Below are 11,977 nucleotides of genomic sequence, written 5' to 3'. Positions count from 1 at the left end.
GTGCTGGAGGGGGGGGATCTGCCTGCTGAAGGGGGAGACAGGCCAGTGGGACCTTCCTGCTCCCTTCCAGAGCTTTCTGAGGGCACAGGGCTCTGCACCTCAGCCAGGCAGGAAGGGAGCTGGGAGTTTGGATGGACAGGAAGCTGAACATGAGCCAGAGTGTGCCCAGGGGGCCAAGAAGGCCAATGGATCCTGGCCTGGATCAGGAACAGTGTGGCAGCAGGAGCAGAGAAGGGATTCCCCCCTGAACTCAGCACTGGTGAGGCCTCACCTGGAGTGCTGTGTCCAGTTCTGGGCCCTCAGTTCAGGAAGGACATGGAGGGGCTGGAGCAGGTGCAGAGAAGAGCAACGAGGCTGGGGAAGGGTCTGGAGCACAATTGCCATGAGGAGAGGCTGAGGGAGCTGGGGGGGCTCAGCCTGGAGAGGAGGAGGCTCAGGGGAGACCTCCTCACTCTCTACAACTACCTGACAGGAGGGGGGAGCCAGGTGGGGGTTGGTCTCTTCTCCCAGGCAACGATCAGTAGGACAAGAGGGCACAGTCTTCAGCTGTGCCAGGAGAGGTTTAGATTGGATATCAGGAAGAATTTCTTTCCAGAGAGTGATCAGCCATTGGAATGGGCTGCCCAGGGAGGTGGTGGATTCTCCGTCCCTGGAGGTTTTTAAGATGAGATGATGTGGCATCAGTGCCATGGGCTGGGGAACCACGGCAGGGTTGGATCAAGGTTTGGACTTGATGATCTCAGAGGTCCCTTCCAACCTGGCTGATTCTGTGATTCTATGATTCTATGATTCTACTATTCTGTGATTCTGTGATTCTGTGATTCCATGATTCTATGATTCTATGATTCCATGACTCTATACCTCACCCTGGCAGAGGGCTCATTCCAGACACCAACCCCGGGCTCATTCCAGAGACCAATCCTGCTCTCAGAGCTCCTCTGTTTACACTGCCAGGAGACTCAAAGCTGACCAAAGGGTCCTGGATGCCACCAGACCTGCTGAGCAGCGTCAGCCCAGCAGGAGACCCGTCACCCTGATGCCACCAACTTGGCAGTGGCACCAGGCGATGCCCACACCCTTGTCTTCACCTCTGTGTCTCCATCCAGCCGTTGTCAAAGCTTCTTTGTGCTGGGGCAGCAGGACAGGGATGTCTTTGGGCAACGTTGGCATGCCCAGCTCCTAAAGAACTCCCAACCAAAGCTCTCCAGTGAGTCAAAGAACAGCATTTCTGGGGGAGGGAGCAGCGTGGGAGCAGCCCTGGCTCTGCCACAGCAGGTTTGTGCCCGGTGGTGTGGAAAGAAGGAGTGTTCCCGCCAGGCAGAGTGGCACAGAGCTGAGGGAGAGGCAGATCTGGGGGCACACATGCCGTGGGTGGGCACCTGAGCCTTCCTGGGCCTAGCCTAAGGTCCTGGACCAGCTGGGGGGGCTCAGCCTGGAGAGGAGGAGGCTCTCTCTCTGGAACTCCCTGACAGGAGGTTTAGGTTGAACATTGGGAAGAAGTTCTTTCCAGAGAGAGGGATCAGCCCTTGGAATGGGCTGCCCAGGGAGGGGGTGGAGTCCCTGTCCCTGGGGGTGCTGAAGCAGAGCCTGGACGTGGCACTCGGTGCCATGGGCTGGGTGCCAAGGTGGGGTTGGGGCACGAGCTGGACTCGACGATCTCAGGAGTCTTTTCCAACTTTGTTGATCCTGTGAAACATCCCCAAGACACCGAGTGCTGAGATCCAAAGAGTCCTACAGGTCAGGGAGAGAAGCCCTGAGTTATCTCCACCTTCAGCACATGAATCAGAGGCACCCAGTGACTCTCCCGAGGTCACACATGGGGAAATGGTGGCAGAGCTCGGTTTGGAGTCTCACCTGGGTCACCATGTCCTTGAAGAACTTGGAGAACTTCTTCCCTGCTCTGCTCCCACAGAATTGCTGGAGGCCTCAGGCAGGTTGAAGGCAGGGTTAGAACCCACAAAAGGAGGAGAGAAAAAGGGGAATTTCCCTTATTTTGATGCATGGTGGGTTGCAGGCACTTGTGTTTCCAGAGGGATTTAGTGGAATTTAGTGCTGGAGTGGCAGGAAGAGGCTCAGGGAGTCACTGCAGAGAGGGAATTTGTAGGAAAATCAGGAGGATTTTCACCCAGAATGGGGCAAAAAAGCACAGAACCATCTATTTTGATCCTCTGTTTATTCCCCAAGCCCTCACAGGTGCCAAGAAAACAAGATTCCCAGGCCCATCCCAACAATTTTGGGCACTTCCAAGAGCGTCGCAGCCATAGGAGGTGGGGGGGACAGAGCCACCCACTTCCAAGCACTCCGTGGGTTAACTCTGGGTTAAATCTTGCAGGGCTTTGGGATTTTGGATGCAAAATATCCTCTCCTAGCACAGGATATTCCGTGCTCCAGAATTATCCCACAATCCAAACCAAGGCACGTCCCGGTTGCCGCCGGCGTGGGACGAGCAGAGCCTGGAGCGTGGCCAGGACCCACTGGCACCTCAGCACGATAGGCACGGGTTGGCACCCAAAGCCACCCTTCTCCGGGTTCTTTCCAGCCCAGCAGCCTCATCCCTCCCTCGGCTGCTCGTTTTCCCCCCCGGAATTTGCTCCGGGAGCAGAGGCACCAGCTCCCCCTCGTGGGCTTCGTCCTGCGCTTCCAGCTCCTCGTGCTGGAAACCAGCCAGAATTTCCCGGGAAAACGGGTTTTATTTTGTTGTTATGTCTCCCCTCTCAACATTAGTGCACCAGACCTGGAAATTTCATGGAAACGCTCCAACTTCCATCAAATTCCACCTCATAGGTGTGTGTGGTTTTATTCTTTTTTTTATAATTTTGCCATCTTTTTCTTAGTTTATTTTATTTCTCTCACCGAGTCTGGGATTTGAAACAACTAATTTAGGTATGATCTCTCTGATTCACTTGCCCAGAGGCTCCGGGAAAAAAAAGTTGGGAATCTCCACTGAGCCCTTCAAATGCTACTCGTGGTGCCTGTGCCAGGAAGGGGGGTGGGCACAGGCTGGGGCATCCAGCATTTAAATAAGTGAATTAAGGCCCAAACACGAGTCCCCAAAGGCTGTTTCAGGTGGAAATGCTTGAAATCAAATGTGCTTTATGAAGTCAAAAGTCAAGAAAGAAAAGGAGAATTCCAATTTTTTTAAAAAAAACCCTCTTTTGATTCGTTCTGAGCAGCGCCAGGGATTTCAGCTTTTGGAAAAGTTTAGAGCTGGAATTTCCCCCAGAGCTGCGTTTCCTGCAGCTTTTCCATACAAACCCCAACGGGAAGGGATCACAAGCCCAGAGAGGTGTTTGTCCACTCTGGGGACATCCAGATCACTTGTCCCCTCTCCATTCTCTCTGGTTCCCGTGACCCAGCAGGTCTCTCCAACGGTCACCCCACAACACAAAGACCTCACCCCCTTCTTGGAACCCTCCAAAGAATTTAGGCAACACATCTGGGGCTGCTGCAGCTCCCAGCGGTGGTTTGGTGTTTTCCTGCCTGGAACGATCCACATCTCAGTGGTGTGAGGGCCACGTGTCCTCACGGGATGTCCCCTCTCCCACAAATCCCTGCCTGGGGAACTTCTCCCCCTTTTTCAAGGCTCGATGGCTCCATCCCAATTCTTCTCCAGCCCCGCCCACACACACATCTCGGCACAGGGATAAATTTATCCCTGGATTTGGCTGTTGGAGGCTCTGATAGCAAAGGTGAAGGGTGACAACCACACACAGGGATTCCAAGTGTCCCCCATCCCGAAGGAACCACGTCACAGCCACCCCTGATGTCCACCCAATGCATCCCTCAGGCATTTAAACTGCTGGTTATTATCTCTAACCAGGCATTTATGATTCCATTTGGAATTGTTCGTTGCCTCATCGAGATCCCACGTGTTCCTGCCGCTGGAAGGACTCCATGTCCACTTCGTGCTGCCTCTTCCAAGCTCCAACCTCGGGCACTTCTTTCTCCAAGGACCTTTTTCCAGGCCTTGGAGGACAACAGCTGGCTCTTCCCTCTCTCTGCATGACAAGATAATTGGGAATCCCCTCCCCGAATTCCTGTGTGCCGAGATCTCCGTGGATTCTTTGTCCTTCATCTCTCTCCCACCATCTCCATCACGTTTTTGGATGGGTCAGACAAGTCTGGAGCGATGAGAACAAGTTCTTTTCCAACCTCTTTTTGTTGCAACTTTGCAGCCCAAAGGGGTGGATTCTGCCCGGAGTGACACAACCAAGGGGAAAGGCTCAGCGGGACTGAATCCCTGGAATGTCTCTGGGATCAAAACCAGCCCCAATTCCTGGTCAAAATTAGTGGTTTGGAATCACACCCTCCTCTTCTTCCTCCTGGAGCATCTCAGATGTATCAGAGAGGAGTCATTACCACCAGGACAGGTTTGGACCATGGCAGAAGGGCGGATTTCCATGGGCTTGAGCTGCAGTGCCCCTTGGGCAAGGGAATCACAGAATTTTATGGAATGGCAGAAGGGCGAATTTCCATGTGCTTGAGCTGCAGTGGCCTTTGGGCAAGGCAATCCTGGAATTTTATGGAATAGGAGAAGGGCAGATTTCCATGTGCTCGAGCTGCAGTGGCCTTTGGGCAAGGGAATCCTGGAATCATGGAATGATTTTATTTGGAAGGGACCCTAAAGACGATCCAGTTCCACTCCCCTGCCATGGGCAGGGACACCTCCCACTATCCCAGGTTGCTCCAAGCCCTGTCCAACCTGGCCTTGGACACTTCCAGGGATGGAGCAGCCACAGCTCCTCTGGGCAACCTGTGCCAGGGCCTCCCCACCCTCAAATTAAAGATTTTCTTCCTAATATTCCATGTAAACCTCCTCTCTTTTAGTTTAAAGCCATTCCCCCTTGTCCTGTCACCCTAAAAAAATACCCCTTTGCTCCTCAGCCCTGCCCAGGACAATTTATTTCCCCTCATATCACCCAGGGGACATAAAGGAGGGGTTTTTTTGCTGCAAAGGAACAGCAAATCAAGTCAAAAAAACCAAAAAAAACCCTGAAACCCAGCCAGTTTTAGCTTTAAAGCAGAAAAAAACCATCCTTTTGTGTTTTCCTGCAGGCTGGGGGTGGGGTGGGGGGAGCTCCGCTACTGCAGGACTTGTAAATCCAATCCAATGAAATATTAATTATTAGAGTCTGTCCAACTGGGACTCCTCGGTGCTTTCAGAGAGCTGAATAATTCCAGCCCACAGGAGGAAAACCACACAAGTCCCTTTTTTTTTATTATTTTGTCATTGTTTTTCTTCTTCTTTTTATGAGAAAACATCATGTGATGGGTAAATTAGAGCTTTGGGTGGAGGGAGGGGAGGGAAGGGGGCTTGGGTTGCTTCAGGATAAGAAATGTGGATTCCTAAAGAGGATTTGGGAGGGATGGGGATCTAAAAAAGGGCTAGAAGGGGGTGAATTGCCTACAGGGCTTGTGCTCCAGTCCCTTCACCAGCCTTGTTGCTCTTCTTTGGACTTTTTTTTTTTGTTTTGGTTTTTTTTTTTAAATAAAAAAATTCTGATTTTATCTCATTTCTGCAGCAGAGAGGGGAAAATACAACACCCGACCTGGCTTTAAAATCAACCGGGACAAAGGGTCGAGACCGTGTTTTAAATTAATTCTTAAATAGGGGCTCGACAAGGGTTTAATTAACCCTTAAATAGAGGCTCATTAGGGGTTTAATTAACCCCTAAATAGGGGCTTGACAGGGGTTTAATTAACCCCCAACACAGAGGGATCCAGCTTCAAGAAATCCAGCTTATAAATCACTTGACAATTAAAACCAAGAAATCCAGGTTGGAAATTATTTTTCCCCACTCCAGCTCTGGAGGGATGGAAGTGCCTTTCCCTGGGCAGCATCCAGGTGGGCTGGAGAGAAGTGGATTAATTAGAGAGAGAGACATCTCTGAGGGCTCCTGTTCTGCAGCACTTGAGAAGAAAAGCTCCAGCAGCCCGAGGTGGCCCCGCTCAGCTCAGCTCAAAGCCCCTTTTGTCCCCCTTGTTTACCGAGGGTTGGGTTCCAAACACAACACAGAACGTCACCCCTTGGCTCAACGATTTGTGCATCGGGAGCCCGAGCTGAACAGACTTAAAGCACTTTCCAGAGCAAAATTCCCTCCCTCCCTCCCCCAAAAAATGCTGCCTGGGGGAAAACAGAGACGCTTCGGCAATGAAAAAAATCTCTGCTCTCGTCGTCGTTCTTTTCAGCTTCTTTTTACCCTCATTTCTCTGCAGGCTCTGGAAACATCTGCATGAAATATTTGGCTGCTGTGAAATCTCTTTTTTTTTTTCCTTACAAAACCTCTGGAATATTCCTCAGCAGCTCGACCCAAATAGTTTTCACGAGGGGAGGCGAAGGAGCAGCTCCGATCTCTGCTCTCTCGGAGCAGCGACAGGACCAGAGGGAACGGCTGGAGCTGTTTCAGGGGAGGGTTAGGCTGGATTTTAGGAAAAGGTTCTTCATCCAGAGGGTGGCTGGGCGCTGGAACAATCTCCTCAGGGAAGTGGTCACAGCCCCAAGCCTGCCAGAGTTCCAGGAGTGCTTGGAAAAAGCTCTCAGGCACGTGGTGGGATTCTTGGGGTTGGACTTGGATGATCCTCGTGGTTGCCTTCCGACTCAGGACATTCCACGGTTCTGTGATTACTCTGCAGTCGATTTTGGGGGGATGTCAGAGGGAAGGATAAATGAAGGGGTTTCTGGAAGACACAATTCCAAGTGGGAAGGCCGGGGCAGTGCCGGCCTGAGGTGAGGCCACTCAGATCCAGCAACAGAAGGGCAACGTGGAGAAAGGGATTCCCAGGGATGCTGGAAGTGGAGGTGAGGCCAAAACCAAGCAGATGTTTGTGCAGATGTGCAGAGAAGCATCGTTTTGAGAAGAAATGTGGCACCCGAGGCAGAGCCAAGAGGAAGAGTAGGGGTGTGGGTGACGTGTCTGCCTGTTCCTGGGGCTCTGGGGGTGTCACTGTGCCCAAGCTGGGGAGGGAGAGGATGGACAGAGCAGGGTGAGAGGTGCAAGGGGGGAGCTGTGACTCTCACCCATCACAGGCTCAGGCTCTTTCACCCAGGAAGCTTTTCCCCTTCCCTGGCAACAAACCCACGAGTTTGCACAGTTTCCCCTCTGAGCTGGTTGTTATTTTTGCCCCCTCCCCTCCCTCAGCCTGGAAGCTGCCGCTCCGTGGCTCCAGCTGCACCCAAAATAAGACAAAACTGGAGCAGAAACCCCTCTAGAGATGCAGGAGATGCAGACGCAGCACCTCCCTGCCCCAGGTAGCAGGATAGAGCAGGGCCATTCCTCCAGGAAGCTGCTGAGGTGACAGAGCTGGGGTGTGAGAATCAAGTGAGAAGCCACAGGTCAGGAGGCAACACAGGGCAGGAGGTGCTGACCATAATATTTTATCTATTCCACAGCATGTTCCGTGGCCATGCCCTCCTGAGGGAATCTGGCCACGCTCTTCAGGCCTTCAGGAGCCCCCTTTCTTCCCTCAGCATGGAGCAGGTGAAGAAGGACACCAGGATGGGGCCCCCTGGCACCTCACTGCCGGGCCAGCCTGGGCCCCGGGCACGCACTCAGGTTGCACAGGAAGGTTTGGCAGCAGTAGGAGGTGTAGGAAGCCAGGCCCAGGCTGAAGTTGTGGTGTGGGCAGGTCTCAGAGCACTTCTTGGTGATCCTCTTCCACAGAGACAAAAAGCCTTGGCCGAGGGAGGGAGAGAGAGAGCGGGGTCAGCGATGGGAGTTTAGGGAGTTCTCCTCCAGCTTTCACAGGAGGGAGATGGATTAATGGGTCCCACTGTTCCCCCATGAGACCTACCCCAGTCCCACCACAGCCCAACAATTGTTGGTGACCCCCACACAAGGCATTCAATGTCCTTGCTGGGCACTTCCTAGTGTGAACCCTCGTGTCCAAGGTGTAGGGTGGGATCCGTGAGACAACGTTCATCCCGGGATTGGAAACACATTCCCAGGCTTCTCTGCCTGAAGGAAATAATTCTGTTCTCCTCTGTATCTGGCTTGTGTCAGAAATAGTCCCTGCAGGACCAAGGAAGGGATCCTTCCCCTCTCCTGGTGCTGGTGAGGCCACACCTCAAATCCTGGGATCAGTTTTGGGCCCCTCATGACAAGAAGGACATTGAGGGGCTGGAGAGTGTCCAGAGAAGGGAATGGAGCTGGGGAAGGGGCTGGAGCAGCTGAGGGAGCTGGGGAGGCTCAGCCTGGAGAAAAGGAGGCTCAGGGGGGACCTTTTTGCTCTCTCCAACTCCCTGATAGGAGGGGGGAGCCAGGGGAGGTCGAGCTCTGCTCCCAGGGAACAAGGGACAGTGCCCAGGGCAGTGGTGGACTCACCATCCCTGAAAGTGTTCAAAAAATGTGTGGATTTGACATTTGAGGACGTGGTTTAGTGGTGAACATGGTGGTGGTGCACTGATGGTTGGATTTGATGACTTTAGAGGTCTTTTCCAGCTTTAACAATTCCCTGATTCTCCATCTCTCTAGACCTTCTCATCCACCCCCACTACTCGTTTCTTTCCATCTCCTTGTCTAACCAAGGTTCAAATTTACTTATTCTTTCTCTGAAGGATCCTTCCCCTTCTCCCACTGTCGCCCTGCCTTTCCAAGCAGGAATGAAACAAAGGACAATCTCAGTGTGATGGGGAGGAGCATTTCAAACCTTCAGCACTGCCAGGCTGGGCCACCAAGGACTCCACCTCCCAGTGACTCCTCCACCCATCCATCACCACAGGGCAACCATGACAAATCCAGCCCAAACCCCACATCCCATTCCCGAGTCCCCAGGAGGGGACACACAACCAGCACCTACCAATCCCTACAGAGGCCACGTTGGTCACACAGTACTCGTCCTTCTCCGAGCACTTCTCGGCCTTCAGGCAGCTCCAGTTGCTTTGTTCCCAGTTGCAGGTGTAGCAATACAGGGCATTGGCTGCAGGAGGGGACACAAGACACGGAAGATGGAGGAAAAAATCATCAGAAAATCAGGGAAGGGGTTGTCCCTCTGTATTCAACACTGGTGAGGCCACACCTTGAATCCTGGGATCAGTTTTAGGCCCCTCAGGACAAGAAAGACATTGAGGGGCTGGAGCGTGTCCAGGGAAGGGAACGGAGCTGGGAAGGGGCTGGAGCAGCTGAGGGAGCTGGAGGGGCTCATCCTGGAGAAAAGGAGGCTCAGGGGGGACCTTTTTGCTCTCTGCAACTCCCTGACAAGAGGGGGAGCTGGTCGGGCTCTGCTCCCAGGGAACAAGGGACAGGAGAGGAAACAGCCTCAAGCTGCACCAGGAGAGGTTCAGTTTGGACATCAGGATGAATTTCTTCATGGAAAGGGTTGTCAAACATTGGAAGGGGCTGCCCAGGGAGGTTTGGAGTCCCCATCCCTGGAGGTGTCCAAGGAAGGCCTGGACATGGCACTCAGTGCCCTGGGCTGGTGGACAAGGTGGGGATGGGTCACAGGTTGGACTTGATGACCTTGGAGGTCTTTTCCAACCTGAAGGATTTTGGGATTCTGTGAAATGCCACCAGCCCTGGCAGCAAAAATTATCACCTTCTTTTCACTGAGTCTCAAATGCATGAGGTGCAGGTCTGATGGGAGGGATGGAGCTCAAAGACCCAACCCACTTTTCCATCCCCACACTGGAATATTTGCACCAACACGTGGGTCAGGGACACACATCTGTGCACACACCCACCAAGTCCTGCCCTGCACTCCAAATAACACCCCAAAGGGCCAGGGGGCTCAAAATAACACAACAATCATAGAATCATGGCGTGGTTTGGGTTGCAAGGGACCTGAAAGATCATCCAGTTCCAACCTGCCATGGGCAAGGACACCTTCCACTAGGCCAGGGCACTCCAAGCCCCATCCAAGCTGGCCTTGGACACTTCCAGGGATGGGGCAGCCACAGTTTCTCTGGGCAACCTGTGACAAGGCCTCCCCACCCTGCAAGGGAAGAATTCCTTCCCAATATCTAAACTAAATTTCCCTCCTTCAGTTTGATGGGCCAAGGACACTGAGTTTGATGTGATGCCTGGAGCAGGGAAGGGCAGGAACTGCTGGAGGATCTACAACGGTGTCCCAAGGCCTGGGGTCACCCTTTCTAGTTCTGGAGACTATTAGGCTGCAGCCTAATTAGGCAGAAAGCCTAAGGCAGATGAAGAGAGTTAATTGGGACTTCCACAGCCTAAAGAAGTCAGGCTCCCATGCCCTCGTCCTTCGGTGGGACATCAATGCCCTCAAAAATACATCCAATACCTGGATTAAGGAAAAAAGAAGGTGAGGAGAAGGGCTTTTAACTCTTTGCTGGGAGAACTCAGCCCTAAAACACGTGCAATGTAACACTTCATTTTTCCTGCCTGGATTATCCAGCGTGGATTAGCCCAGTCTTCATTTTGGCACCGAGGACAAACTCTCTGTCTCCCAGGCCTTGTTAACGCTTGGAAATCTGTCAGAACCTCTATTCTGGTGAGTGAACAAAGCTAAATAGCAGAAAGGTATTCTTAGGCCACAATGAGACAGAAATAACTATTCCAAGGAATTCTTTCTCTGCACCAGACAACGTGGCAGAATTCCAAGTGCTGGCAAGCCCCGTCCCTCTTTACAAAGCGAGGATAAGATTTAATTCTCTCTGGTTGCTGGATTGTCTGGTCTAGAGAGGACATAAGATCCCATTCCTTAAAAGGGCTTTGATTTAATTTACCACCACGCTGTGAAATAAAATGAATCATCTACAGCACAAATAAGATGTAAAAACCAAATATCCCACCATGAAGCTGCTTAACCCATTCAGTCCATGACTTCTCCTTAACCCCCCAACTTTTTCCCGAAAATCTCTGAAATCAAGGAGCTTCCCGGGTCTCCGAGATGGGTAGGAAGAGCTGCAAAGGCCAGATGTTGTAGGTGTGGTCCTATCCAGCTGCTGCTTCCAGAGTGGGAACCAGCTGTTCAGAGTTGCTGTTGTGTCGTGTCGTCTTCATCAAGATTTAGAAACGACCACAATCTTGCACCACCTCAACAGACAAACTCCCGGCAAAGTCTCTTAAAGGCAGAGCAGTGGCAACTGCTTCCTTTTTTTTTTTTTTGTCTTGTTTCCATAAAAATCCCATTAAAAAAATCCATAAAAAGCCTTGACGGGGAAATTTCCAGGCGGAAAATCCGCGCCTTCCGCCCGAGATGACAGATAATAAAACCCAAAGAGGAGCCCCATGTCCTTCAGCTGCTGCAACACAAGAGCTGAAGCTGAACCTCTCCCATGGATAGGAATGTCCCTGCCTCTAAACCACTCCAGGATATTTTATCCGGGAGCAAAGGGTGTCACCTCACCTGGAGCCGCGCAGAGGATCAAAGCCAGCACCGCAAGGAGAGAGCCCTTCATCTTCTCCCCGTCGTCTCCACAGCCCAGGAAAAACACCCTCACCTGGGGACAGGATATATATCTTCCCTGCCTTTGAGCTGGCTGATGATGAAGACAGCGATTTGGAAACAGTGGGCAGGGATCACGAGCTAGGTGAGAGGCCAGGAATGCACGTGGGTTGTTTTCTGACCTCCGGGCTGAGAGGAGTGAAAGCCCCACGGGAATTCACCCCATTTGTTGGATTTAATGCTTTAATTTACCCTTGGTCAGGCTGGAAGTGCTGCTGGTGCAGTGAGTGGGGGTTTTGTTCTGCTCGGCTCCATCTGATCTGTGGTTGGAGAGTTCAGTGAAGGCAAACACTCAGAGGAAAAGGGCATAAATTAAGGGCTTCGTCCCGGTGGATTAATGCCAAGGCCATTTCCAAGGTTTAGACCTGGAGAAGTCTCAATATCTACAGTCAGGTTAAACCCATTTTAGATTATTACCCACTTATGGTGACAATCTAAACAAGAAATGTCTTACAATGCCTTCTTTGCCTCTAAAAGCTGCTGGTTACCTACAAGGTCCTAAATCATAGAATCACAGGATGGGTTGGAAGAGACATTGAAGACCATCTTGTTTCACCCCTCTACCATGGGC

At 52.0% G+C, this 11,977-nt stretch overlaps 1 protein-coding gene across 1 annotated transcript; it reads right to left on the bottom strand.

Moving 5' to 3' along the window:
* Positions 1 to 6,125: 6,125 nt before the first annotated feature.
* LOC135415073 (lymphocyte antigen 6E-like) lies at positions 6,126 to 11,977 on the bottom strand. Its single transcript, XM_064656645.1, has 3 exons — positions 11,308 to 11,977; positions 8,797 to 8,916; positions 6,126 to 7,672 (listed from the first exon to the last, which is right to left on the bottom strand). Exons 1-3 carry the CDS (start codon positions 11,357 to 11,359, stop codon positions 7,515 to 7,517), a joined length of 330 nt encoding a protein of 109 aa, XP_064512715.1. The 5' UTR covers positions 11,360 to 11,977; the 3' UTR covers positions 6,126 to 7,514.

The sequence above is a fragment of the Pseudopipra pipra genome, chromosome 1, assembly GCF_036250125.1.
Source record: "Pseudopipra pipra isolate bDixPip1 chromosome 1, bDixPip1.hap1, whole genome shotgun sequence".
Lineage (NCBI taxonomy): Eukaryota > Metazoa > Chordata > Aves > Passeriformes > Pipridae > Pseudopipra > Pseudopipra pipra.
The sequence above is the reverse complement of the archived record's forward strand: the minus strand, read 5'-3'. Positions and strand labels throughout refer to the sequence as shown.

What these genes read in the sequence shown, in the direction of transcription:
- LOC135415073 (XM_064656645.1), bottom strand. Translation starts at nt 11,359, where the DNA reads ATGAAGGGCTCTCTCCTTGCGGTGCTGGCTTTGATCCTCTGCGCGGCT. An exon ending in GATCCTCTGCGCGGCTCCAG is followed by an intron (nt 8,917 to 11,307) that starts GTGAGGTGACAC and finishes CCCCTCCTGCAG; the next exon opens with CCAATGCCCTGTATTGCTAC. An exon ending in CGTGGCCTCTGTAGGGATTG is followed by an intron (nt 7,673 to 8,796) that starts GTAGGTGCTGGT and finishes CCCTCGGCCAAG; the next exon opens with GCTTTTTGTCTCTGTGGAAG.